This window comes from Chroicocephalus ridibundus, chromosome 9 (assembly GCF_963924245.1).
Source record: "Chroicocephalus ridibundus chromosome 9, bChrRid1.1, whole genome shotgun sequence".
NCBI classification, from domain to species: domain Eukaryota; kingdom Metazoa; phylum Chordata; class Aves; order Charadriiformes; family Laridae; genus Chroicocephalus; species Chroicocephalus ridibundus.
This window is the reverse complement of record NC_086292.1, coordinates 49,571,093-49,598,967: the sequence shown is the minus strand read 5'-3', so window position 1 is coordinate 49,598,967 and position 27,875 is coordinate 49,571,093. Positions and strand designations below refer to the sequence as shown.

Below are 27,875 nucleotides of genomic sequence, written 5' to 3'. Positions count from 1 at the left end.
AAGCCGACTCCCTACACCACACAGGTGCTTTCCCAATTCCCCGTCCTAGCAGCAGGGTCTTGCTGAATATATACCTGTATATGTGTGTATCTGTGGATCCGTGCAGGTGTATGTGCAGGGACAGGGGCCAGCAGGTCTCAGTCAGCCTGAGCCGCCTGCAGAGGAAGGCACAGCGTATGCCACGCACGCAAAAAAGCCTTCCATGACAAAAGAATTTAAGAACAGCTCATTTGAAAGAGGAGACGCAGCCCCAGTATCGGTTGCTGTTGTAATTAAGCTTGCCTAGATTTGTATAAATGTGTGTTCCTGCCTTAAAAACCAGCCCACGGCTCCCATTAGCCCAGTGCAGGTGTCCAGCCGCTGCTGGGAGGCGACCAGGCTGCAAGGACGAAATTCCCTGTAGCCTCCGACGGCTTAGCGGGGAAACCAAATGTTTTTCAAACGGGCCAAGTAAAACCGAGCGGCCAAAGGTCAGAGGGACTTCGACCCCCCCATTGCTACGGCTCACAATGAGCGGGAATCCCCCCCTTTACTGTGCGCCAAATGAAGCATGTGAGTTCTGCAGCGTCAGTCTCCAACGGGGTCTTTCTGAAGTAATGAACCAAAAGTACCTTAGAATGACAAAGTGAGTGCGTCCTGGTCACCAGCATCCTGTACCTCCAATGAAACGCATGACGGAGGGCTTTTCTCCCGTCGGCGCTGGGCACAGCCAGGGCTCTTCGGGAGGCTCCGCCGGGGTCTCCGGTCAAACACACGCGTGTTCTCGGTGCGTCACCGGAGGGACCCAGCGGCGGTGGCGGGATTCCTTCCGTTCTGCCGGGGCCTGGCTGAAGGACAGTGGCCGTGGAGCTCGGGGACCTCTGCGGTGGGGGGCTGACGTATTCCTGCGTTTCTCTTTCATACTCTTAATTGACCTAGCAAAAAGGAAAAATTTGATTTCCTGGCACAACATCCTTGGATACCCCAGGGAAAAGCATCTAGTTCAAACATCTTTTGATTTGTAATTACTTTCCTGCTTTCCTCTGCACACTGCTGCAGCAGTTATTTCTCAAGTAACATCCTTCTTGTGTTGACACATTAATAAAAGCCTCTTTAAAAGAAGAAAAAAAAGGCTTTTCTGGTTAGTTCCTTGGTTACAAGGAGCAAGTAGAACCCAGGGACGCTACCAAAGCTGAGCTCTGCTCCCGGGAAGGGTCCGGTGCTGCTGCTGGGGGAGCTCTGCCCGCGCGTGCTCCTGCGGCCCCGTGGCTTACAGCCCACCCTGCCGCTAGCCATGGCAGAGCCAGCAACGGCAGGAGCAGAGTCAGAACCGCCCCAGTTCCCCAGAGGTTTTCATTTACCGTCGCAGTCCATGTTCCACGCTGCAGGTGTCTCATTGAAAGAAAATATTGCAGGTATTTACGCAAGGTGTGTGTGATTTTTACTCATAACGCTCTTGATGTGCTTGTAGGAGGCCCGGCTTGTTACGTGGCTAAAAATTAGACGGAATGCCCACACTGCGAGGCAAACTTCTCCAGCCTCAGTGCCCGCCAGGAATCTCCGCCGTTCGGGAGCCGTCAGGCTCAGGGGCTGGCCAGGCTCTTGGTTTACATTAATTCCTGCTGCTCCCGGTCCGAGCGCTTGGGAACCGGCTCTGCTCAGCCCTTCCCAAAGGACACGCCATCCCCATCGCTGTGTTGTGACAGCTGAGAGTCGTCGCAGGGCCGGGGCGCCCGCCTCTGCTCTGCAAACACCGAGGCCTCAGACACGTCGGCGTTGGCCCTTCTTGAAACAGCAAGAATTTGGGGTTGAAACAGAAAGGTTTTCCCTGGCTGCTGTGGTTCCCTGTGCCACAGGGGCCCAGCCTGGCCGGGGCTGTGGGGACACGGAGGCGCTGGTGGGCACCGTGCTCTGGCCGTGGATCCCCTCCCGCGCCGCGGCCGTGCCGGCTGGGGATGCTCGGGGACCGGCTCCACTCGCGGGTGCACGAAACACTGCCGGGCTAACAAGAAAACCCGCTTGCCAAGCGGCACACGGCGCACAGAGCTCTCGCAGAAGCTCAGTGCCTTTGATTTAGGGCCGGTTTCATCAGCATATTCCCAAAGGGTTAGGTCTGGCCAGGCTGACGCATTTACGAAACGGCAGCTGCCGTTGCGGTCTTCCCCTCGGCTGCAATCGCCTCCCTGGCATTCCCAACACCATCGCTCCGACGGTGCGATGGGTTTGGCTGGGTCTCCCGTAGGAGGGACTATCCCGTGCCCTCGTCCCAGCCGTGGATGTGACCCTGCACACGGACGGTGCCGCAGGAGAGGCTCGCCGGGCCGGCTCAGCACTGAAATGGATTGATTTGCCAGCCCGGAGTAGGCATCACCACCATGCAGGGGCTGAAGCCTTTCGACGTGCGAGGCCGCAGCGGGCTGCCAGCACTTTCCCATCCACCCAACTCACCTTCCAGTCACGCAGATCCCAGTTGCAAACGGCAGCCTTAAATGATTTTCAGATGCAACCTGATTGCCCCTTCCTGCTGCGGCTCTGAGAGCAATCACACCCCCGCTGCTGCCAGTACCTAAACCGGCTCCACTTAACTGCATTTTCAGTGAAAAATCCCTCAAAATTCCCCAGGGGGAAGAGAAAATATGAAACCCTACCATTTCCTTCAGTAACTGTTTAATTTAACACACTCGTGAGCTATAGCCACTAAACCCCAACACATTTAGTTGCTATCCCTTAGCAAAACCTGGGAGCGTGACGGAAGCATGGGACGGATGGTGCCAGTGGGAAGGAAAACAGGACTGAACACGGGCTCTTGGAACAGAAAAAATTTACACCACGTTGGAAAGGAATAAAACACAAATGGTGAAGTCATGGCTTGTGTTTTACATACAGATTACAGACAGGAATTTCCCCTGTTGTGGGACTGAACGCTGTTCCCGACAGCCCGGGTGCGGAGGGGACCCACCCTGGGCTGTGCGACCCCGCCGCACGCACGGCGCGGGGCTCGCGCCCTTCTCCGCCTGGTGCCGGGAGGATTGCCTTCATGGTCTCCCAGATTTGGGGCGTCCTCCATAGCCTGAAGAGTACTACGGAAAGGAGTTCCTACCTAAATGCTCCCGACCCTCCTCCGGGGACCAGGCTAACAGAAATCCTCCCTCAGCCAGGGAGGGATTAACACCCAGCACCGCCGGGCCGGGCGGTGAGGGCTGTGCTGGCCCAGTGCCGCTCCTCGTACAATATTGGATATTCTACTTAAAAGAATCAGCTAACTTTAACAGAGGTGAATCTAGATAAGCAGGAAAAAAGGTTTTTAGCTTGTAAGAACCCAGAAAAACACCTTAAACAACCATTAAACTGCTACGCCGTAACTGCACGCAGAAAGGCAGGCGTGTAAGTACTCTGCCACTCGGGAGGAAGGACGGAGGGACGAGGACGCACTGCCCGCCACGGGGCCAGAGCTGTCCCTCTCCTTCACAAATACACGCAAGGGAATGCCCTCTTGGACTCCAACGCGTCACTTCGCTCCTGCCTTGGTGTCCCTGAGCATCCCCTCGGCTCCAGAGCGATACGGGCAACGGCTTCGGCAGAGAAAGCCAGCAGTGGGGAGACGGGGGTACGGAGCCTTCGCACCCCCTGCGAGCCCTGGACTCGGGGGGGTACCTGAAGCTGATACTGTGTTCCTCTGCCCTGTCTCCATTTTTAAATTACGGCTATTTAGGTTCAGTGTGTAAACATTTTAATGAAAATTACAGAAATGGGTTGCCAGCTTCAAGTCCCTTAAGGAAAAAAAAAAACCCCACCTAACCCAAATGGTCGGCTGGACTGGTGAAACGCTAGATGCTCACTTCATACATATAAAAATAATAATAAAAGTCAAGAGTTTCGTGCTGGCCTGCCAACACCATCAAGAGGCTGAAAATGTCAAATGATAGCACCATAAGCATTTCTGAGGGGTATCCCCCAAATTATTGCTGCTTTTGGTTTCCCTTCCCCAAAATGTTTCCCCGCCGGTCGCCCAGTGGCAGCATGACCCCGACAGAGGGTCCCAGCTGCCCCGGCATCTCCCGCGGGACCAGCGGGACCCGCACCCCCAGCCCACGCCAGACCTTATTTTACAGACCGATGGATTGAGCACCGTTATAGTGTAGCACAAATAAAAGAAATCAAGCTTTCCCCGTGTTTTGAAGGAGCACCACGTGGCTCGCGGGCACCATCCGGCACCACCATGGGATGAGGCAGAGCCGCAAGTCCTGGCTGTGACCCAGCTGCCGCCGCTGCCGCCACGCTGCTCCGGGAGCTGCCGGGGGTCCTGGCGCTTCTCGCCCTCGGGGACGGTCCTGTCACCTCCTGGAGGCCCGCTCGTCCCCGCGGTCCCGGTCGGGCGCCGTGCGGTGTCCGTGCTGGCGGCAGCTTCGGCAGCACTGGAGGAGGACTGTTGGGAGGTGGCACCTTCCCAGGACCCGCAGGGTCTGGCAGAAGCCGAAGGTCAAGCGGTCGCGCTCGCAGACGAAGCCTGGAGGGAGGCGAGAGGGCAGGGACGGCGTTAGTGCCGGTGCCGTTATCGGGCGCTTGATGCAAAAATTGGCATGTGGTTGGCAGAGACAAAGACAGACCTCAGCAAACGCAGAGCCCTCCCTCACCTGGCTACCGAGCACCCTCGTTATTTCTAATTGCCAGCAGAAATAAAGCTCTGTGCTTGTTTACAGTTCTGCAGCATCTTCCCAGGGCAGGGAAACCACGTGGGGGAGCGGGGCTGAGCCCGGGGTCACTCCCCGGCGAGGAGGGTCTGGGCTGGAGGCCTGGGAGAGGCGACAAACCTTCCCGCAATGACGTCTCCTCCCCGTCCCCAGACCTTCCCGCAACGCCAGCAGCCGGCGGCAGAAAGGCCATAACTCATTTTTCTTTGCATTGTGTTTAGATTATTTTGAGAACCCGCATCATCTGGTTTGCTTCCTGCAGGTGTCTCGCAAATCTCAAAACAACACTGACGCTGCTTCGAGGATGGGCTTTGTTTTGGGAACCGCTGCTCCAGCGCCAGCACCTGGCCCCGCTGGGGGGGGCAGTGCCCGGGCCGGTGCGGCAGTGGCCGTGGTGGCCATGGATCACAGCCTGGCCACCCTGGCTGAGTCCCTCTCAAGCTGAGCAAACTGTTTGCAGAAACTGTTTCCTCTCTGCAAACAGTCTGGAAATCACAAATCCCTCTCCGGGGCCGGGAGCGCCACGTTGGGGCGTTTGGTCCAGCGCTTGGGTTCACGGCGCGGGGAGATGCGAGCACTGCCCCATGGAGACCTCGCCCTTGGGGTGCCATAGGCTGGTAATGTCCCACCACCCCGAAACGCCCTCACACCTGCCACCCCACGCAAACCATGGTGCGGCGCATCCCGCGGGACGGCGCGGGCCGTGGGCAGGAGGGGACAGCCCTCCCCTGCGCGTCGGCAGCGCCTGCAGAACCAGCCCCCGCAGCTCCCAGCTCTGCCGCCAGCCAGACCAGACTCAAACAGGCTGCAGCTCGGCTTGCTTACAGCGGCAGAGACCCATCACCAAATACGCAGTGTTTATAAGCATATATAGCTGGTTTGCTTACATTTTTGATTTCCTCCTTTTCTACTTTATGTCAAAACACATCTGTGGCTCACTGAGCCTCCAGCATCTCCCCCAGCTGTGTAAGACTCATTTAAATTGCATCAGCTGTGTCTAATTTTGCCTCCTATACAAGTGATTAAAATAAATGACAGCTCTTCTCTGAAAAAGGGTAGTCAATGCTCCCTGGGGCGGATGCACAGGGCTGGCAGCCCCTGGTCTCCGGCACTGACCGTGCCTGGGCACCCTCCGCCCGGACCACCCCAAGCAGACACAGGAACGGAGCAAGAAAATGGGGCTTTTCTCTTTCTCAGGACACTTTTCTGCTGGGGAAACACCAGGACCAAGGCCGGGCAGCTTGCTGACCATTGCCCCTCGCCATCTCCCCTCTGCGAACAAAAGGCTTTGCTGAGGGAAAGGCTGCTGCCCCCATTCCCACGGGGATGAGCCGACCCGCAGCGGTTACTGCGAAGACGCAGCAGATGCAGAGCAGGGACTTTTCCCCCCCGTTTGGGATTTCAATCACAGCCCTCACCCCCCGCCAGCCCATCAGTGAGGAGGTCACAATACTGGTCTAAAATTAATTTTCTATTTCAGTAGAGGTATTTCCTCTCTTCCTCTTGAGCAACAGCTATTTCTGCCTGGCAATAGTGTCTCTGTGCCCTGAAGAAAGCGTTTAACACAGAAGCTGCTGGTGCTGACGGCTCCAGCGGCTGCCGATGGACCGGGATCAAGCGCCAGATCCCAGCCCCACATCGCACTCCCAGGCTGGGGGTTTGGTCCAGCCCCCCGGGTGCTGGGGGGAAACGTGGGTTTTTCCTGCTGGTTGAGCAGAGCGGATGAGGAATTGGTGTGAAGCCCAGAGAGGGACGGGACGGGAGCGGTGCCCGTCCCAAACCTGCCGGGAGAGCAGCCACGCCACACGACAGCATCAGAGCCGGTCCGGAAAAGGCAACAGCTTACTCGTGTGATGCTCCATCAGGGTCTCAGGGATGGTATTCCCTGGGAGCATCCCTGCGGCTCTGCACGGCATCCCCCGAGCCCCCAGAACCCTTTCACATCGGGACATTCGAGCACATGAATACACGTATTCCCGCTTGCACGTGCTGCAGGACAGGGGTGTCTCAAGCAGGGATCCCAAAACACCTCTGGGGTGTCTGATGAGAGAGAAAAGCCTGAGGGCACGTCAGCCTGGAGAACCCCCAGTCCTGCCCCCAACGGCTGGCGTTGGTGACGGCAATACTGGGATGCACTGGCCGAGCTGGGCCTTAAACCGCAGCGGTGCCAGCGCCGGCTGAGCGCACCGACCCCAGCCATCGCTCCCCCCCAGCAGGACTCCGCAATCATTTACTCCTCACCGGGGCATGGCCGCTGGGTAACCCCCACCTGCCTGACCCGTGCTTCCCGCGGGATTTATAAACTTGTGGTAGTTCGGGTTGCTGGTTTTGGACGCGACACTGAGTCGGAGATGGGGAACGCAGCGATGGCTCCCAACAGGCACGGAGAGGGGCTGGTGTGCTCCGGGGGGTTAATTATTCACTGTGTTGCATGGAGGAAGTGTAACCGCAGTAAAAACTCCACGGTGTTTAGGAGAACTCAGTTAAAAATACTGCAGGGATGGATGGGAATGTCACCGGCGCTTCGGAGGGTCAGTCCCGGGCGATGCTCCTGCGGGATGCCGTGCTGGGGCAGAACCCCACCGAGCGCTCAGTATTTTTAGCCCGCTGCGGCTGTGCCTTGCTGGGCTCGTCTCCGTTCACGAGCCCTCTGCTTATCGCAGCCGTCTTCCTAGAAAGCTATTTATGGATCGCAACCAAGCTGCCTCCTGCCTTCCCTTGAAAGAGCTGTAAAGGCCACGGGGCCGGAGCCTCTCCCTGGCCGGTCGCTTTCCAGGAGCAGAGGTGATGGTTTAGCTCTTCTCTGATCCCTTTCCAACGGGTCGGCACCCTGGGAGCTCGCACGGAAATCCCTGTACCTGCAGGACGCAGAGCTGCACACAGGCATAAATAAGCCCGTGGGTCTCCTGCCAGGAGTTATTTCTCTTTGTGCGCCAGGTTATCTGCAAAGGTATGAGCCGACCGCGGAATGGCAGCCGGGACGGGCTCAGCGGAGGGCGGAGAAGAGCCACCACCCTTGGCTGGAGGCATCGCTGCAGCCACGCTGCTGACCTTCCGCCAGACCCCGCCGCAGGACTCCGGGTTTCCAAAGCGTTTTAATAACATGAAGTCAATGGGAGTTGGTGAGCGCTCATCATTTTTCCAGATCGGGCCGCGCTTCGGTCTGATGTATCCTCTCAGCGTGGATGCGTGCGGGGTCACGCTCAGGTCTGAAAATCTTGGCGGAGCTCGTGATTCCTCCCTGGAATTTGGTCTTGGGCAAGGGAAACTGTAATAAGCACTTAATTTTTCAGCTCTTCAGAGCGGGTCCCTACAGAATTGACCCAATTTTCATTTAATGCTTTTACTGTTATTTTTTTCTATTAACAATTTTTTTTTATATAATCCTAACACTTCATTTGAACACACGCTCCAGTGTCCAAGATTATGCCAAATTTTAGACTAAAGAAATAGCTTAAAGCAGGGCTTTTAAAATCCAGGCTAAGTCAGCACATTAAAAACTGAAAACCCCCACTTTTTTGTTTGTTTTTTTTTAAGTTGGCGTGGAAGTCGCTTTAAATTTCATTTAAGCTTCTGCCATACAGACCTAAGCGTTTACTTTTATGCTTGGGAAAAATAAACTTCCTGGAACAGGTTTTGTAAAAACAAGGAAAGGTTGAGCTTAGAGCTGAGCTAGCAAAAGCAGAGAATGAAGCGGCTGACCTCTGGCCTTCGGGATGCTCTCAGAGCCGGTGCCGAATTTAGCAAGTATTATCCCAGGCTCCTGCTCCGGGCCCCGCGGTGCGCTCCCCTGGGAATGAGCACTGCCGAAAGCGGCACGTTTCACGGCAGGCGGCACCAGAGCCGCGGTCGCTGGTCAGCACGTGTGCCATGTGCCGCGCTACCAGGCACCGACATGGCCGCAGCCTGGAAAACTGGGAGAAAAGCACAAAAACCCCACCAGTTTTCAGGAGTCAGCCCTGCTGCTCCCGGCACGTCTCGCTCAGCTCCCATCGACACCCCCGGAGCATCCAGCCTGGGAATTACAGAGCAGAGGGAGGAAAATGCCGGTGCCTTCTAAGGGGTTCAGAGGGATTATCCATTTTTTAGAGTCTCTGGATCCCACAGAGAGAAATTCTAATTTCCGAAGAGCTGTGGCAGAGCCAGGACTTTCCCTGCGCCCTGCGTTGTCTTCCCCTTCCTTCTCACGAGTGCAGGGAGGGGGGGAAAAATGCTTTGCCGAAATGAGTCGCTGAACGTGACCCCTGGCTTCCTCTCCAAAATGCAAAACCGCTTTAAACACACCGTGTCCAGAGCTTCCCACAGCCAGCCCTGCAAGGAGCAGGGGGCTTGAGCAGACAAGCCGTGTCACATCTCCACAGCCTTTGCTGCTTCTGCCTTTTTTTTATCACGCAGACCAGGCCGGGAAACGGGGCTTGGCAGCAGCGCTGAGCCCTCCTCTATTCCAAGACCGAGTGAAACCGAACCCAGGCAGGACCCCCGGCGCGTGACTGCCAGTGTTCCCGCGTGGCTAAGCGCAGTCATTCCTTCGGCCACGGGTAAAGCACCCTGTCTTCATTTCTGTCCTTGTTTTCCCCGTTTTTAGCACTTCAAGGCCAATATCCTCTCTGCTGAAGGTCTTTCTTCTGCACGGAAAAATATGCCTTTGATGTATTCCAGGGAGTTTTCAGAAAAGTTAAGTGAGGGTTAATATCTTGTTGTTGGGATTAGGCTTTGCCTCCTCCCTGCCAGGCTGTTACCGCAGGGGTTGGTAGGAGGCTCCTGGCAGAGGAGCCCGGGCTGCGGCCGCCGGGTCCCTCGGGTGCCTGCCCCCGGGGCAGACGAGAAGCAGATTCTTGTACCCTCCTAATTGTTGCGCTGGACACTCAGGTCCATTGAGATTTACACTTTCTAAAACTTAAATCTACTCAGCAGTTGCCAAGAAGGAGGGAGGAGAAGCATCTCCCACCGCCGGAGGAGCAGCATCTCCCACCGCCGGAGGAGCAGCATCTCCCACCGCTGCTGGTCAAACCAAGGTCATTTACATAAAAAGCACTTGTGCAGCACTGCAATACGGAAACCCTACCGTTCCTGCTGGGGTGAGGAAACCTGCCTTTCCTGCTCCATCTGCCCGAGGTTTGTTATGTTTTTCCCTCCCATTGGCCAGGTTTTCCCCGGAGCCATGCCGGGCCGTGCCAACCCACCGTGCAGACACGGCATGGGTGGGCCGGGTTGTGTCGGCGTTGGGGCGCGTCGCAGGGACCTGCACAGCACCGTTACTGCTCGGACCCGGCATCGGCATCGACCCGCTCGGTAGGAAGGGTTGATATGGGGACGCCTGAACAGCCTCTGCCAGCCCATGTCACTGAGAGCCTGTTTCTCCGTAAGGCTAAAATGTGTAACGTTCATTTCTCCTACATTTAATAAAAACGGAGAACCCTTTCCCAAGCACCCATTTTTCATTGACGGCTGTTGTTAATTAGCAGTAAACAAAGGGCAATTAATGACTCGCTCAGCGCCACCTCCCTGTCTTGCTACTTGGATACGGACTTATATGCTCAAATGACAGAGAAAATTGGAATCTGCTGCAATCATTTCTAGCACATATCCCTTGCGGACAAATTCAGCTACATGCAGAACCGTGAATAATTTCATTTCCCTACTCAAAGCAAGGAGGAATATAACATTTAATTGCCAATTAATCTTGCGGCAACTAGAAATACAACCAGGCCCTGGGTAACGAGCCCGGAGCAGCGCAAACGGAGGGCGCCGGGCGTCTGGGATTCGCCCCAGCACGTCCCTGGAGCAGGGGGGGACTTGGCCCCTCGGTCCCCCCGGAGGCATCGCCCTCTCCCAGCCCCACCAAACACGCTCCCCCGTGCTGGCTGCCCCCGGGACACGAGCCTGAACTCCATCCTGCTCCATCCCTTCCCGCTGGCTGGAAACCTTTGTCTCGTTCCCAAAGAAACCGTATCCAGGGCCAGCTTATACATATTTGTTCTTGGGCCAGCTGAATGCTTTACCTTAATTCCTTTCCCTCGCCGGTATTTAAAGCCTGAGATGCTTGTGGGGAAGAGTCGTGTTTGCTGAAGTGCCCTGGCTGGAGTGAAGGGGCAGACCCCTCACCTGCTCGGCACCTGCTTGGTGTCAATGTGGGGAACTTGCAGGCTCGCCCAGTATCGGATCCAGAGAAACAGGCGTGAGGCAAATTGTTAATTTTGTGACATTTACCACGACGAGGACCCTGTGGGCTGCAAGCGCTCGGTCCTGAGCAGGGTTGTTCCACCCGTCACTGATGAGGTCTGGCCAAAAGCCACTGTGCAGGCACAGCCACGACATTCGCAGCAGCGGGGCGGCCTTCGCTCAGTTCATCCCTTAGCATCCTCCTCCGGTGCAAAGCAATCGCTGCTGTTGTGTTTTAAAACGGTTGGATAGACCGGCGCCGGTCTCTCTGAGCTCTCACGTGGGACCCGCTGCTCCGCTCCTTTCCAAGGGGGCCATTAAACACAGAAATAAACACGCTGTGAGGCGTTTTTTCCAGCTTTCTGAGTTACAAGAAATGATCCGGTAACAGGAGTGGCTGATGTGGGTGTGAGCGCTCGCGCTCGGAGCTAGGCACGGGTGGGAATCAGAGGACAACAGGCTTTCCCGAGCCAGAGGCTGCTCTTATCTCGCTGGCAGCTCTGCCCGAGGTCCAGAAACCTGTTCCTGCTCTTGTTGTCCAGGCTGTGCTGCCAGGAGGAGACCGATGTCCTCCTCGTCCCCTGGGAGCTAGCAAGGACCTGCAGGGCTTTCCCGGCTGCCGCTAGGGTGGGCGAGAGCAGTGGCTCTCAGCCCCCATCCACATTTTCCTGCACTGGAGCCACATTTGAGTTCCTTGTTTTAGCGTGGAGTAAGATAAACGTCCCCAGCCTTGCTGGGGCATCGCACGGAGGCATCTGGGTACCCGATGGGCTCCGATGCTCCCCGAGAGCCATCTAAGGACACAGCCAGCCTTATCTTCTCTGCTCACAGCTGGATGCAGCTGGAAAACGACAGGCACATTTAAAAAGAACCTCTGTGTAATCATCAATTAATTTATAACTTGGCAACAGAACAGGATTCTGGTTCTAATTAATTCCGACCTCCTTTAATTGAAGAGAGCTGATTGCCGGTGAGATGTTTGTTTATGTTTGATCTGTTCCATCTCTGTTAAAAATTCATCTGATAATGGTTTTAACATTTAAACTCTACTGGGGTTATTCGTGTTTTTGTGTCCAGCGAGAACAGGATTGCTCCCAAAGACAAATACACGATTTTGCTGGTATCCGAGCACTTCACGTTAGAGGAGATAGAGGCTCCTTGTGCCTCTAACATAAACACATGAATCACTCCAGCCTGCATTAATCTTGTGCAGTAACGATCCTTTAAAACACAGGAAAGGGCTGGAGTTTACGTTCATGCCTTTTCTGGGAGCCTCTGCCTGTGGATTTACACATCTGTGATTTCCTGCCATGTGAAAGTTTTGTTCCTCCTCGTGGTTTGGCAGGAAATGTTTGTATTTCCAAGAGGCGTTTCCTGCTCTGGGCTACAGCCAGAGCATTTATGTCATTTTTAATCCAGGATTTTAACATTTCTTTGTGCGCTTCCTACACATCCAAGTGGTTATTCTGGTACAACCTTGGCCACGCCGTGCGGCTCCGTGGCTCCCATCACCAAGCCCGGCACGGAAATTTTCCCTTGACAAAAAATAGCCGGAACCGCACATCAGCTCTTGAACAAGCCTGACTAATTATTTCCTAAACGTTGAACTGCCCAGCAGAGTTACAAATGCAGGAGTGTCGTGCAGCTGCCGAAAAGGAGGGATTTAATGGCTAAAAGCATCCCAACGGCCAGCGGTCTCAGCCTCCAAATCCCAGTTAATCAAAGCCAACGCTTCTGTCCTCTCCGGAATAGGTTTTAGGAGGAATAAGGCTGGATATAGGACAAACACAAATAGCTGAAAGGATGAGAACGGCTGCAGAGGGGGACCTGGCGTGGAGGTGTGGGGCAGCCCACGGGGCCGGTTCCTGCGCCCTGCGCACCGGCCGCCCGCTGCCCTCCCGGCCCTGCTCCGGCTCCCAGCCCGCGCCTTCCCCAGTAAACCTCCTGAGGCTCTAACGTGTCTTTCTGGGCAGACAAGCAGACAAAAAGCTTTTTTTTTTTTCCCCCAGACACATTAAAAAGATAAGGTCGATCAATGATTAACATGCTAATGTCAAGGACATCTAATCCCCTCATTATAATTGCTTTTCCTTTTAAGTGCTGTTAGCCCTCGCAGCCCACAGGGTTCTGGCTTACAGGGAACGGCCCGGCGCCGTGGGGCGTATTTCTCCAGTGACGATGAGAGGAGAAGCCAGGCGAGCACCCGCGGCACGGCAGAGCACCGCGGCTGCAGCCGGAGCGGGGAAACGCAGCTGGCAGACAGTCTGCAGGGGTCGGCTTGAAACGGGACTGACTCACTGGAGCATTTGCTCGGACATACCCAAAGACGCTGGAGAACCAGTCTTTTATCTGACTTTCTCATGGTGCGCCCTGGCTTGTTTCAGAAGGTTTGTGTTCCAGGACTTTATCGCTAAACAGCTTTCTGGCAGTCAGAGAGTTTAATCGCTTGATATTTCCTTCTGGCTTCCTTTTTCTGAGCGACACGTTGGTTCTGACCCAGGTCCCCGTGCCCCACGGCACCCCCAGCACTCAGGCAGGTGCCGGTGGTCCCTTTGCTGGGCGACGCTGCCGCCTCTGACAAGCGCATGCCAGCTCATATTCGTGCCAGTAAAAAACCACCCTCCACCCCTCGAGAGCTGAATGCTCCGGATATTTATAGATGGTTATAACATTCCCACTTAATTATCGATTAGCCAAGCTAGCCTTACACAACTCTTGTATAAAACACTTCCAACCCCATCGCTCCCCTTACTGCAGCCAGCACCAGCTCCCCGTTCGGCAGCACCACCAGCACCACGCGCCCATCGCCCTTCCCCGTGCCCGGACCCCCGGCTGCCCCCGGCACCAGCCCATCTGACCCTGGGCACTGCTGCGCCGGTGCCGGCTGCGCGGCTCTCCCTGGGGTCCCTTCCCGGGAGCAGGACGGCGTCACGCCGCCAGGCAGCGGGGACAGCACAGGGCACCCCCTGCCCCGGGAAGGTTAATCGAGTGTAGCTTGTCTTTCAGCACGGGCAGTTATTGCTGGCGCCCTCCTCCAGACTGTCCGGGGGGACCGAGAAGTGAAAGGTGGGGAGAAGAAAAATAAGGAATGAGTCTGAACTTGGCTAGAAAAAACATCTCCAGTTACCAGACCCAGAAATGGGTCGTTTCCTTACACGGCCTTTACTTTGTTTCATGGTGCGGCTTCCAAGAGACCGAGCAGAGCACCCAGCCGGCGCACAGCCCACCCAGTGCCCACCATTGAAACCTCCCTAGCACACAGCACGCCAAGTGACACTGTGCTGTCCCTCGTCACGTCGCTGCACGACCCACAGTGACCATAAAACTGTGCACACCTGAGTTTCTAACCTGGTGTTGCTGTATCAGCCCTCACTGGTGCTGTATGGTGGAAACGTGTCTCCAACCATGGCAGAGGACGGTGACGGAGGACGATGCATCGCTCCTCCATGTAACTGATGATGGAGGAGCCGCTCGCTCCCCAGGTAATATTCCTTAACTGAGCGCCTGGGTGATTTTCACACCAATTTCCACAATTATTGCCATGTCCTCAAAATGCAGCATTTATCCCAAACACTGCACACAGGCTCTTGGGGAGCAAAACCACACTAAAGAGAAAATGTTCAGCTTCCAGGACGGGCAGGACGGTCACTTACCTGGCTCGGAGCTCTCACAGTCCTGCGGGTTGCACTTCTGGGTGCTCTCGGGCCAGGGCTCGTGGTCGCAGAGGCTGCTGTCCTCCTCAGCCAGCCCCGTCTTGGTGTTGATGCACTTGACCTGGCGCCGCTGGATGCCCCCGCCGCAGGGAGCCGTGCACTGGGGGAGCGGGGCAGCCCCGTCAGCCCGGGGGGGATGGGGGACCCGTCCCCACACCCCACACTGCTGCCCCCCAGCCCCGCGCTACACCGGCAGCACTGGCACCCGGGAGGTTTTTACCGCAGTAGCCCCCAGTCTGGTTTTGAGGGTTGGGTTTTCCCCCCATTCCTTGCATTTCGTGCACAAGCCCCGTCGGGAGGAGCGGCGCGCCCCCGCTCACCTCTCCCCAGGAGCCCACCACCCAGGTGGTGCAGGGGTGGGTGTTGCAGGGCCGGGTGGTGTTGGGCCGTAACGTCTCCTCGCAGCGGCCCAGCTCTGGGCATGTCACCAGCCGCTCCTGCTCCCCGCCGCCGCACGACTCCGAGCACTGTCGGGACACGAGCCATGGAGAGGGGAAGCCAGCGGTGCAAGGGAAAGGCAGACATACTCCATACATTGGTGTCTTAAGGAAATATGCTGCAACCCCACCCTGCCCAAGCAAAACCTGCTTCCCAGGTGGAGCGCTTGCTTTTACCCCTGCTATTAGCGGGTGGTTTCCTTCTTGGTGCCTGGAACTGGCTGGAAGGCTCCCAGAGGCAGGAGGATCCAGCAGACCTGCTGCAAGCATCCGCTTAAATTCTGCAGGCGTGCAGAAATCCGCTTAAATTCTGCCAGCAAAGCCCACCGCCTCCCTGCCGGCTGTGAGCTGGGGGGTTCCAGTGAAGCACATCGCTGCGGGCAGCTCAGCATCCCCGGCCACGCGCTTGCCCAGCTACTGAGCATTTGCTCTGGGCAAGCGAACGCCCAGCGTTGGCCGAACGTGCTCCCAGGGAGACAGAGGAAAGGGAGCTGCGGGTGCGAGACACCCCGACGCAGGCATGCCCGCTGCGCGTGCCCCAGCAGGAGCGAAGCGCCGCTGCGATGCTCGGGGGTCCAGTGCTGCCCCCCCACCCCGGCAGCCCCTACCTCTCTCCAGGAGGACGTGTACCAGTCCAGGCACGGCGTGCTCTGGCAGGGCAGCTGCGCTGGCGGTTTGTAGAGGACAGCCTGGCAGTGGAAGGGCCGTAGGAGCCTCTGGTCTCTGGTGTCGATACAATGCACGTCCCGAACCTTCATCCCCCCGCCGCAGCTCCTGGAGCACTGGAAAGGACAGGAGCATCACGCCAGGGAAGGGCGGCAGGGGCTGGGGAAGGGCGCATCGCCCTGGCCGAGGGAGCTGACACCAGATTCACGCTCTGCCTTGGGTTGGACTGAGTGGATACTCAACCTCTTTCCACCTCTTCCTCTAGTCCAAGCTAGAGAAAAGTCCGTGCAGCTCTGAATCTCTCACTACCGTCCCGCTGAAAGCAATCGACTTCCAGTTGTAACCACAACAAAGTCTTTCCTTACGACTGAAGACCCCCCACCGGCACAGCCAAGGAACGGCGCCCACCCAGAGCAAGGAGGGCTGTTCCCCGCCACTGAACCCACTGGATTGACCCAACCCAGCTGCAAACACCGCCTGCTGGCGCAGGTGGGCAAAAATGCTTTCCAGAGACTTTCAAACTGCTCTTCATTCAGCTTTCGCAAATCCCTGGCTTTTTAACCAGCCCAAGAGCAGGAAAAATGGAAAGACTGTTGTGGGAGGGAGCAGTTTAAACCCGGTGGCAAATACAAGTCTTTACCCTCTGCCTCCACGATCCATGGGGCAACAGCACGCCCCGAGAGCAGGTACCGCTCCAGCCGCAGGGCACGCACCACCCGCCTTCAGTTTTCTGTGGATTTTTCAGGACCCTCCGTACCTGCTGCACGCCTGTTTACCTTACTCCAGTTCCCCACGCGCCACGACGAACACGGTCTCAGGGAACACCTCCGAGCAGGGACGGGTTTGTTGGCTGCGGCGCAGCTGTCGTCGCTGCCGGTGCTGCAGCGCACGGTCCTCCAGATCGCGCCCACGCCGCAGGTGGCCGAGCACTGCAACACAGGAGGCAGCCGCTGCTCCTCTCCGCTCCCCCCGGCCCCAGCGGGGCTCTGCCACCATGCCCCGACGCCCCGTGGCTGGCTCTGGCCAAGGACGGAGCCCAGTGGCCCAGCAGAAAGGTCTCCGGGAACTCGGCTCATCGCCCCCTCCGTGGGCATCGGGAGAGGCGCCAGTAAAAGTGGGGCGTGCGGAAGAGCTGCGGGACGATGCGGAGAGAGGAGCCTTCCCGGAGGCTGTGCCCGGCACTGCCTGGCAGGGGACCCGGCCCCGGGGAGAACCCCCATAGCCAGAGGCTCCTCTCTAACCAGCCCCACACCACGCAGCCCTGGGTTTGGGGGAAAACCCTCCTCCGTAACCCACTTCGGTCGTTTCTGGTCTGTCTGGGACTGTCCTTTCTCTCCCTGTGCAGCTTTTGGCTTCCAGGAGGACAATAGCCATCACCCCACACCAGCATCCCGGCCACGACTTTAGCTTTTTTGTTGCTAGGTCTCTATTAATTAGCACTAACGGCTTCAGCCATTTGACTGCTGTCTCATAAAGCTCTGTTTCATGCTCTTCTTTCACAAGCGCTGCCTGTCCCTTGCTCCCTCAGCGTTAAGAGCTCCCGTAAAGATTTCTCTCCACCTGGAAGGCAGCGCCTCCACCTCTCGCTGTCCAGACTGATCTGATTTATTTTGGAGCAGCCTTTCCATCTTAAAAGCCTTTGCAGGGCTTTCAAAACACACCCATGTACCTCCCTGTGTGGCAAAGCTCCCTCCAACGCCCCGGCTCAAGCAATGTTCAATGCCCTTTTATAAAACCCACATCTGGGACTGTATTTTTGCTGATATTAAGTGTTGCCCTGACCGTTACCGGGTCCTTTGTGCAGCCTTCTTAAAAAACTCCCCCAGCGCTCTGTCTCTGGTGCTCCACGACACCAAAAGGCTTGTTATTTTTGTGCTTTCTGATAAAAGCCCATTACCGTGAATTGCTGCAGCCATTTGTCTGTCACTGCAAATGCTGAGCAGGGAGCAGCCCGGGGCGAGCGAGGCAGGAAGACGATAGCTGATAACTGCTGATAATGCCCCCCGCACTGCGCTCAGCACAGCCCCTTTCCTTTTGGTAACGCGCAGCCTTGGTGCGCCTCACACTCGACATTTAAATTTGTGTCTTTTCATGGCATATTTTAAGATACTCTCTTCTATATGATGGGAGCTTGCTCTGGTGGCAGGGGCTCTCCCTGGGTGCTCAGCCCCAGGGCGGGGGCTCTGTGCTTGCCTGCCGTGTACTGCCACCACTGCCCCGGGTCCCTCCCTGCCGAGCCGGGGACGTTGTGCACGGGGAGCCAGCCCCCGGCGCAAGGAGGTGAGCCAGGGCAGCGCGCGGGGTGATTGCAAACGGGCCGGACTGGGCTGAGACGGGCACCGCAGAGCACGAGGAGCTGCCACCATGGAGCGGGACAGGACGGAGCAGCAGCCGGAGTGTGTGTGAGCCATGCACGTTTTTTGCACGCAAAGAGCAATGCTCCACAGACCAGCCAGGAGAGGGACAGGTCTCACCTCCGTACTGGCCACGTCATGCTTTTAATGGGAGTCAACACATACCTCGCTCCAGTTCCCAACCTCCCAGCTGGGCATCGCAGTGGCTGCCGTGCTGGTTGATGGTGGAGGCAAAGCCTCCTCTTCCTCCCTCTCCTCCTTCTCCCAGAGCAGCGGCGGGGCCGGGGTGGGCTGGGATAACTCGTGCTCCCCATCGCTGAAAGCAAACGTCCCTGGGGCTGCCCATGGCCAGCTCTCCCCTGGCTTGGCGCTGCTGACCGGGGCCCGGTGGGAGGTCTGTTGGGCACGGGACGATGCCGGCTCCGGGTGGTGGGACACCCCCACAGTCCACCATGCCGGGGGGGACTCGGATGGCGATGCTCCCACTGGATGCACAGGAGGGCTGTGAGCCAGGGCTGTGGGCATGGCTGGTGCCAGGGCATCTTGCTGGGTGAGGCCACTGGAGGTGAGCTGGGTGTCTGGCCCAGGCACGGCGGGGGACAAGGACGGTGCTGCTGGAAAGGCTGTAGTGGCCACCAAGGGGGCTGAGGTCAGGGCTGTGGGGGTGTGGAGCTCTGGCTGGTGCCCTGCCTGCCCCCCGGGGCCCTCGACAGCACCCGTGGGATACGGACTCGCAGCGGCATGTGTGCTGCCAGGACTCCATCCCATCTCCCACCACGCTCCCTGCGGCGTGGGGAAGGAAAGATCTGCCCTCTCTGTCCCACGGGCTTGCTCGTCAGCCACCGGCGCTGCATGTGTGCCTGCTGTCCCCTCTGGCATTTCTGCCCACCCTTCCTGCTCCTTGGCCTTGGGGGCAGCGCCGTTAGCATCGCCGGTGATGACAAGACCCATTTCCCTTGAATCTTCACGGCCTCTCCCTGCAGAGCCCGTCACGTCGTGCTCCTCACTGCTGGCATTGTCCGGCCCCTCTGCGCTCGCTCGCCCCTCGCCGCTGCTCCCCGGCTCTCCTGGACTGTTGGATGGCTGTGGTGGGAAGGGATCGGCTGGGTAAGGAGCCCGGGGAGCGAGGCCATGGGCTGGAGCATCCTGCGCAGGACCGGTCCTCGTCGGCATGGCTCCCCAGGGTTCGTCTGGGGGCGGGTGGTTGTGGCTGTTTTCAGAGTCCTGACTCGTGGTGCTCTGGGTGGGTGGGTGGTTCTCGGAGCGGGGCACAAGCATTGCATCCTCCTCCTCACCCATGAAGTCAAGGATGGCATATTTGGGAGCTGCTGTCCCCGCATCCTCAGGGACCACGCTCAGGAGGTCATTCATGGCTAAACCTCCAGGCTCCATCTCTCCTTCGCCGTGCACAGGAGCAGAAGCGTTTGCTTCACTGGTCACCGTATGGTCCTCACCTGCTGCTCCTGCTGGCTTGACAGTGTGCAGGACCTCAGCGGGCATCTCATGGGTCCCCTCCACATCGTTGGTGCTCAGCTCTGGCTTAGGCTCCTCGCCTTTCGTCTCCTTCTCTGTGAAGGGATAGTAAGACAGATCCTCATGGAAGTTGATAAAATTATAATCGTAGTAAAAATCATCAACAAAGACATTTCCCTTCCTGGCTGAGAAGTCCTCCTCAGTGATGATATTGACATCATTGGACTCCGGGATATTTGGAATTAAGGGGTTAAATTTAGCAATGTGGTTGCTGGGGATGTAATGGATTTCATTAAATATCTCTCTGCTGGAAGACCCACTGCCAGACCAGTCCATGTTGGCGTTGTCTAATTTCTTCTGGCACTGTGGCAAGGAGCAAATAGTTTCCGAGCTGGGTCTTTCTGCAGGGTCACAGGCGGCTCCAGTGCTGTTGCTGCAGTAAACAGGGCGCCTCTGTGTCCCGTTGCCACACGTCGTGGAGCACTGGGAAAGGAAGAGAGACACAAACATGAGGGACAGGAGCGTGGGCGATGCCGGGTGCAGCAGGAGGAACGGGAAAGGGGCCAGCAACGGTGCCACAACTCATTCCTCTCACCGGTGCTCCCCACTGAGATACCGAAGCGGGTGCTCGACCGTCCCACACGCCGCGATGCTTTGGGCACAGGGAGAAGAGGCTCCACATCGCTCTGACACGCTCCCACCACCCACCTGGGGGTCTGCTGTGCCAGGCCCAGCTGGGCCGTGGGGTCCCCTGTACCAGGAGCCAGGAGCAGCGGGTACCGCTCACGCTAGTGAGCAGTGTTATTACCGGCCAAACCCACCCCCGGGGCTGTCTCCCCGTTAGAGACCGTCCCAGCCCAGGGCTGGTATTGCAGCGTACTCTGCTCAGGGTGATCCTTGACCTGCACTCCAGCCAGAAACAATATTCCCAGGAGATGGACATTGCGAAGCCCATTGGGTAAGATGATCTAATAGGTCTTTTCTATGACCTATCGCCATGAATTGCATCTCTTCTTCTAGAAGAGAATTTTTTGAAGCAGGGGATAATAACATGGGTGTTGTCTAGTAGGGAAAAAGCCAGGGTCAATAAGCAGCTTTGTTGAGGACACCCCCTCCTCCACCATAATGGTCTCTTTGAGATTGTTCACTCTAAAGGAAACCCACAAGCTGGAAAGAAGGACAGCAACATTTTCTGCTGTGTAAGTAAATCATAGCGCTACCAACACCACATGTGGGCTGCACAAGCCACAGGCCGCTGCGGTTTGCAGTGACAGATGCACAGAGCATTAGTCACATACATCAAAGTGCCTTATACAACCCAGCCAACAGGAACAAACGGTCAACGAGGCAAACAAACCCAGCGGAGGGGATTTCTGCTGAAATCACTGTTATCTGGATGAAAACGGATGGGCTGAGGGGAGGGTTTGATGCACAGCCACCAGCACGTGGAAATAAGAGGTTAATGTGGAGAGGCAGAGCTGCTGGGCTGGGCTGGCCGGGAGGTGTGCTCCTCACACAATATTTACTCCTCTGTTTTGAGCCTTTCTTGTCTTTGCTCAGTCCTCGCGAGGGCCAGGTGCCCGGTCGGGACTTGCCCCGCTTCCTGCGCTGGCTCTGGTGGGCTCCTGGGTGGGTGCCCACCCGTGGGACATCCCCTCCCATCCGGAGGAGATGCTGACCCAGCAGCCGGGGTCCCCTGTGCCATGCCGTGCCGTGCCGGCTGGGGCCTCCCCAGCTCCGTATCTCCTGGGCAATGCCAGGCAGGAGCAGAAGCTCCTGAGGACCGTGCCCAGCCCGGGGGACAGTCCACAACATCGCATGGCCACCTACAGGCACTTCCACCAGCTACGCAATGCAGCTGAAATAAAACAACATAAAACTGCACATTAACATCGGCGGGAGGGGTGCAAGCAAGCTGCTTCTCCCTCCTGGGATGGCACTGCCAAATCAGGGGAAACAGAGGTCAACTCCCACAGCGTCTGCTTTAAGCCAAAATTTCTCAGTAAATGCCTCCAGCTCCATCCAGGAGATAAATTCCAGGTATCGCAGCTCTTGCAGGGGGAAGGAGGGGGCTCGTTTGCCAAGGCTGGGTTATCAGGAAAGCCTCTGGGACACAGACAAGAAATGACGGCTGTCGGGAGCCTGGCGGAGGAACAGCCGGAGCTCGCAGGAGGGGTCAGCAGCAAGCGCTGGGCTGCAGGAGGCACCGCGCAGGCTGCACGGCGGGACGGGCTCCTGCCAGGAGGCAAACAGCCCCACATGCAGACCCTCACCTATTAACGGACAACAAATAATACTTCCGAACACACCGATAACTTCTTTGGAAAGCCCACAGAGCTGGACATTGTTTTAGGGTCTTTCTGAAGGCACTAAGTCCCAGTGTTTAAGCACTTTGTTGGGCTGCCCACACTGCAAATAACCCCTTCGGCTTCGCGGGCTTTGCGTAGGAGCTGCCCTGCCCGAGGGTCTGCAAGCGCAGAAAAAGCAACAACCCCCTATTATCATCAAGGACCACGTTTGTGGGGAGCTTCTGAGCCCTTCAAATTTCTGTACTTACTGGTGGCGGTGGAAATGGAGAAGAGGGGCTCTCATTTAAGTGAAAGGAGGACAGAGAAATTACAGACAACACAATCTCGAGCACGTTTTTCCTGGGCTCGCAGATGCCTCACTGTCACCACCACAGAGAAGCCCTGTGCGCAACACCGACCCACGGGCAATGCGGGATTTTTCCTTTAAACTGTGGCAGTCTCCCTTCTCAGCCCGGCAATTGTGGCTTCCGTGGGCCCCTAGAAAAATATTTCTAAATAGCTCTCATTTAGCCTTCAAATTTTCTGTTCGCATTTTTATTCCATTTGTTTCTTAGCAACAATCTCGGTTCCCAGGCTCTCTCATTTCTCTCTCGATACTTGTCTTCTCACCGAACACTTTTTGAAACCGCTGCTTAAATTAGGAGATATAATTTTCTGGTTAAAACCCTCAGCCTGCGGTTAAGCTGATCCACAGAAATACAAAAATACAAAAAGGCTACACAGGGCGGACACAGACCATGGCATTTTATACATGGGGTTTTTTTTTTTTAATCTCTCCTTCTCTTTAACAAAATTGTTGAACAATTTGTGATGGCTCCTCCACTCCCTGGGAGCGTCACTGAGGGGGTCTCTGTCTCTGCCCACCCGGGGAGCAGATGCCCACCGGCCAGCACACATGTGCCGGGGGCACCCAGCCCCCAGCTTGCCCCTAACACCTTGCCTCAACAGGCCAAGAATTATCTTTCAGGCTTCTGCCAGAGCAAAGGAGAAGGCTTGTGGTGCTGGAAAATACACCAAGGGGTTGAAACCCTCTTGTTTCTGCCCTCCTCGCAATCAAGCACGGAGGACCCTTCAGAGAGGATGGGGCAGAGTCAACCAGCTCGGTGTCCCCTCCTCACTCCCCGTGCCACACAGTTCCCATCCCCGCGAGCTGGTGTTCCCTCGTGAGCCCACAGAGGAACACCCAGGACTTTTCCCTGTAAGCAGGAGCACGCCCATCGCTCTCGGGCAGGCTGAGGAACTCCTGAGGACACTTTGTCCCCAGCACCCACCAGCTTTGAGGGACCTCCCCAATGCTCCTCACCTCAGACCAGTTCCCCACGGCCCACGGGGAGGGACAGGGGACCTCCCGGTGACAGGGCGCTGTGGCGTCTGGCTTGGAGAGGTGCTGGCAGTCTGCGTGCTGCAAGGCCCTCTGCTCGTCCAGCCCCACGCTCTGGATGCAGAGGACCGTCCTCTTCATCAGCCCCGACGGGCCGCAGGTGGCCGAGCACTTCTGCCATTCGCCGACCCACCACCTGGGGAAACATGGCAGGGGAAACACCTCAGCTACGAGCCGCGCTCTGTCCCGTGCCCCACACGCCCCGCACTGTGGGGTGGTGGGGTTTAGCCACCACCAGCCGAGCGGCTTTTGGGGCCAGGAGACGGAGAGAAGACGCATGTGGGCTCCATCAGCCTGTAACGATCAGCGGGGACCAGGGTCACGGGGCTGTTCGGATCCCAACTGCGGCTTGTGTTTCAGGCCAAGGTGAGGGTCAGGGATGGCTCCGTCCTCGTGTTGTGTGGGGATGGTTACACAGAGGCAGAGAGGGGCTCCTGGCCCTGCCAGGATGGTGCCTCCCTCTGTGGCTCGTGGCCAGTGGACAAACAACGCACTGCAGCCATCGGGCAACTATAGGGATTTGCTCCCACGGACCAACGCTGGGTCTGGGACCGTTGCATAGGAGAGGTGCAAAACCAGAGGTGCAAATAGCTGCACCCACCCCAGTGCAGTTCGGGCATGGCAGTGACCAAGGTCCCCCCAACCCCGGCCATCCCTTAGGGCAGTCTGGAGATGAAAGCTTTGCAAAGCCAGCGGACCTGGCTGGGCAGGGCTCCTCGCTGCACGTCCTCTGCTGGTCGTCGGGGCGGGTGAGCGCGTCGCAGTACCGCTCCTCCACGATGCCAGCCAGCTTCTCCACGCAGTGCACGATCTGCCGCTGCACGCCTGCGGACACACGCGAGGGATCGGCTCGAGACGAAAATCGAACCGAACCACCGAGCATCCTCTGCCAGCAGGCGAGAGAAGGCCCTGAGGTAAGCTTGCGCCACCAAAAACTGGGGAAAGAAAATGAAACCAGGACTTTGGTCACAGGCAATGCAAGGGGCATTGCTGGGTGAGCTGCTGAGCAGAAATCTCTGGAGGAAAACCTTCACTATCCTACAGCTTTTACAGTCAACAGTGAGATGAAAGAGATGCAGAAAAATCCCCTTCCACAAGCTGCCTGATGAGATTTAACAGTGATGCAGCCGGTGGAGGCTCTGCAGAAAACACCCCGCTGCCGGAGGGACCTCTTGGCCAGGGAAAAAGCCTTTCCCCACCCCTCCCCTTGTGAAAAGCCCCTGCAGCCCTGGCGCAGGATGCACCGAGTGTTTGGGGCTACCAAAGCCGCGCGGAGGAGCTCACGCGGGGCAGGACGGCGAATGGTGGAGACGCTGCAGCCCACGGGGAAAGCACCGTCCTGGCACCACCGTCCAGAGCCACATCCAGCCATCGGAGCACGCGTGTGCATGTATGTACACACACACTGAGGCTTTCGGGGGGGCTGTGTCTGAAGGGGACGCAACTGACAGCGGCACAGCTTTTTTTTGGCAGCTACAGCTGACGGATAAATCACCCGCCGAAGCCTCCTGCCCCGGGTCTGCAGCGCTCAGGGGACAACATTTTTCTGGATGACCTCATCCTCCACACGCTCCCTCGCTGCCTGCTTTTGTCCTCCTTTTTGCAACACGTACTTGACCCGTGACTTGGGAGAGCTGTAAATAATAACCGCTGCCATCGGCTGAGATTGATAGGAGCCTGCTGAAGCTGCCGAGTTGTGCTCTGGCTCAGGAGCTCGCGGGGCCGGCGGGGCCGTGGCCCTGGGTCAGCCCCCGCAGAAGAGGCTCAGCTTGAGCTCTCCCAAACCCACGGCTCAGCTCACACCGTCGTCCAGCCCATGGAGAGGGGTTCAGCCCTCCTCCGGCGGCTCGCCTGCGGCTGGACCGGGTGAGCATCCTCACCCGACTCCTGCCCCGTTTCCTCCTGCATCTCCTTTCTGTTCGGGCAGCCACGCGCTCAAGCCTTGCAAAGCCGAGCTGGTTTTAAACAAAAGCAAGTGCCCTCAGCTCCCGTCCTCCTCGACTCCCCACGCTGCAGGGCGCATGCAAACCCGCAGCGAAGAGCTCCCAGCTTAAATGGATGCAAAACACCCTGCCAGCTCCTGCCGCAGCACAGCCCTCCTGCTCCCGGCAGGGATCCACACCCATCGCCCAGGAAGAGCCAGGAAACATCTCCCAGCACTCTGTGCTACCTAGAAAGTACAAGCGTCCTCGAATTCCCTTCCTCTCGGTGGCAGCTGCTCTCAAGGAAGTGCTCGCTGGTCCCAGCCTCCCCCCTTGCAGCGTGCCCGGACTGTCCCCCTCCACTGGCTGCCCCAAAAGCTGCCCCGGGAAGCCCAGACGGTGGCACAGTGGGGCGGGAGAGGGGAAAAAGTGTCTGACACCACAGGGCAGTGTGGGACCCCGGAGCTCTGCCTGCACCAGGCACCCTCCCATGTGCCCTCCATAAAACCTGGGAAACGACGCCCCTGGAGAGGCCCAGCCGGGCGGGAGACCGGCCCTTCCACACTCCCTGCGTTTCTCTAAAGCTCTTTTGTCTCCATCACCCCGACGCCCTGCACAGTAACAAGACACCAAGCAAGGAGCAAAGCGCTGATAAAGCGCAGGGTCCGGCGGGCGAGCACGGGGGGGACACCGGAGAGTGGTGACCTCAGCAGATGTCTCTTTTTTCCCCCCCAAGACCTTCTGAAACCAAAGACCCAGGAATTTCTAAGGCATCCCCACGGTACGGGGATGCTCTGCCTGCTCCGCTCCTCCGCCGCGTGCAGCCGAGCCCCGGGGTCCCGCGGGAGCCGGACTCACCGGTCCCACACGTGGCGGTGCATGTGGTCCAGGAGCCGAAGCGCCAGAGGAACTCCGCCTGCTCGATCTCGTTCTCGCTGTCGGCCGGGCGCTGGATGGTGTATTGGTACCGCACGCCGGGGTTGGTCTCCTGAAACAGCAGCTGTGGGGACACAAGGGTGGTCAGGGGGGTGGCCAGTGCGGAGCAGATGGGGCTGGCTATTGCACCCCAAGGGCTTTTCAGGAGATAACAACCTGCCTAGCACGGCCATAGAGATGGCATTCTCTCCAGGTCTGTGTTACCTGTACCCCAGCAGCAGAAAACCATTTTGGAAACAGGGTTAGCAAATGGGCAAAGTAGGTAGGAGCAGAGGAGCTGCCCCTGCTGCTTCTGCTCAGAGTGCTGGGCTTGTGGAAACGTCGGGTAATAATAAAAAATAACAGTAGAGAGCACTGAGAACCACCAGGACTTTGGCTTTGTGTCTCCCCTGATGAAGAGCCTGGAAGGACTCCCCTGTTAATCCTGTCCAGTCCCACTGCCAAACGCAGCCCCATCCAAGGACCTTCTCAAGGTCCAGCACGGTGAAGGGCCCAGGATGGCCAGATGTCCCCATCCTCGTCCCCTTCCCTGCAGTGGGAGCTGGGAGGAGGTTTTAAATGTGCCACCACCGGCCCCAGCCCAGCCCGGGGTCTGCAGCCCACAGGGCAGGAGCGACCCTGCCACCAGTCGGGAGGATGCTGAGCCACCTCTGCCTCTCTCCATCACTGCCCCCGAACTCTCAGCGAGGGGTGTTACAGTGGAGGGAGGCTCCGACTGTCCTTTGGGATGGCAGCAGAAGGAAGGGAAGGGGACAGCAGCAAGAGTCCAGCCCTCCAAAGGAGAAATCCAATCTCCTTGCCTCCACGTGTCCCAGAGAGCTGCGACCGCTCCAGCAACCGCCCTGGGGAAGCACCGCAGCACATCTCGGCTCAAAATGCCGGCTACCCGTGTCAGTCCCTGTTCACACCTCCAGCCTGCCACCGATGTGCCCTGGGCAGCACCAGGCGAGTGGCTCGGCCATGCCGGAGCTGCACCCTGCCGTGCCCCCAGCATCGCGCCTGGGGGTGCGCCCACCCCGGCGCGACACCCGTCTCCTGCAGTGGACAAAGGGGCTGCGGCAAACAGGAGGGAGCTGCTGGCAGCAAACGCCAGTGATGGCTGATGGCGACGTGCGCCCGAAGGGAGTTCATTAGTTGCTCCCCACTTGAAACAGGTTCCCGCTGCTCTCAACACGCACGAAGCGGCTCCCGCAGTTGACACAAATCCTGCCCAAAGCACCTCCCGCACCAGCGCTCGGCAAAGGCTGGGAGTTTAACCTTGTTTTTCTTAGCCTAAGTGTTCCCATTATTGCCGGAGCTTTGTTGTTCTTGGAGCTTTGGCTGGAGCCAGGGCATCTTTCCAAAACCTCTTCATGAATATTGAAACATTTTTGTCAAAAGGTTTTAATTAGGTTCCAAATCCCAGAAAGTGATTTGCGGGTGCCGAGCACGCCAGCGCTCCCATTAACAGCAGCACTTGGCGGCAGGCGAGCCCAGGATCCCGCTCACATTTCATCCTGAGCCTCTGCTGAAAGAAACGCAGAAGGCGAAGGCTTTGGCTGCTCGGCGTGGCCGGGCTCCAGCGCGAGAGCCTCTGCAGAGGGGCCGATGCTCAGGAAGGGTGTACTGGGCTGAGCCACGACGGCCGGGGCTGGGGGCCCCTGGGGGTCTGTGGGACGTACCGCCGCGGCGCTCACTGCCTCTACGACACACTTCGCACCACAAGGAGCCGGCTGTGCCGTCGCCCATGGGATGATTCCCACTGGCTTCTCCGGGGGAAAGCTTGGCCTCATGGGCACGAGGCTGTTGTCTCCCAACAGCTTTGCACAAACCGGCAGATCCCTTACTCCTGCCCGTCCTGGTGGCCATTCCC

At 57.7% G+C, this 27,875-nt stretch overlaps 1 protein-coding gene and 1 long non-coding RNA gene across 2 annotated transcripts in view; one reads left to right on the top strand and one right to left on the bottom strand.

Annotated features, from left to right (window-relative positions):
* Window positions 1-2,836: 2,836 nt before the first annotated feature.
* The window catches only part of ADAMTS7 (ADAM metallopeptidase with thrombospondin type 1 motif 7), a 50,576-nt gene continuing 25,537 nt past the window's right edge, over window positions 2,837-27,875 (bottom strand). The window contains exons 16-24 of the mRNA XM_063346369.1: window positions 25,946-26,087; window positions 23,864-23,990; window positions 23,088-23,301; window positions 18,168-19,958; window positions 16,425-16,577; window positions 15,591-15,764; window positions 14,866-15,012; window positions 14,486-14,645; window positions 2,837-4,486 (exon numbers count right to left, since the gene is read on the bottom strand). Of these exons, the coding sequence (XP_063202439.1) occupies window positions 4,314-4,486; window positions 14,486-14,645; window positions 14,866-15,012; window positions 15,591-15,764; window positions 16,425-16,577; window positions 18,168-19,958; window positions 23,088-23,301; window positions 23,864-23,990; window positions 25,946-26,087 (3,081 nt within the window). The 3' untranslated portion in view covers window positions 2,837-4,313. The remainder of the gene's footprint in view (window positions 4,487-14,485; window positions 14,646-14,865; window positions 15,013-15,590; window positions 15,765-16,424; window positions 16,578-18,167; window positions 19,959-23,087; window positions 23,302-23,863; window positions 23,991-25,945; window positions 26,088-27,875) is intronic.
* Window positions 5,382-9,204, top strand: LOC134520671 (uncharacterized). The gene is made up of 3 exons (XR_010072513.1): window positions 5,382-7,454; window positions 7,608-7,792; window positions 9,066-9,204. It is a non-coding gene; the product is annotated as an uncharacterized LOC134520671 (long non-coding RNA).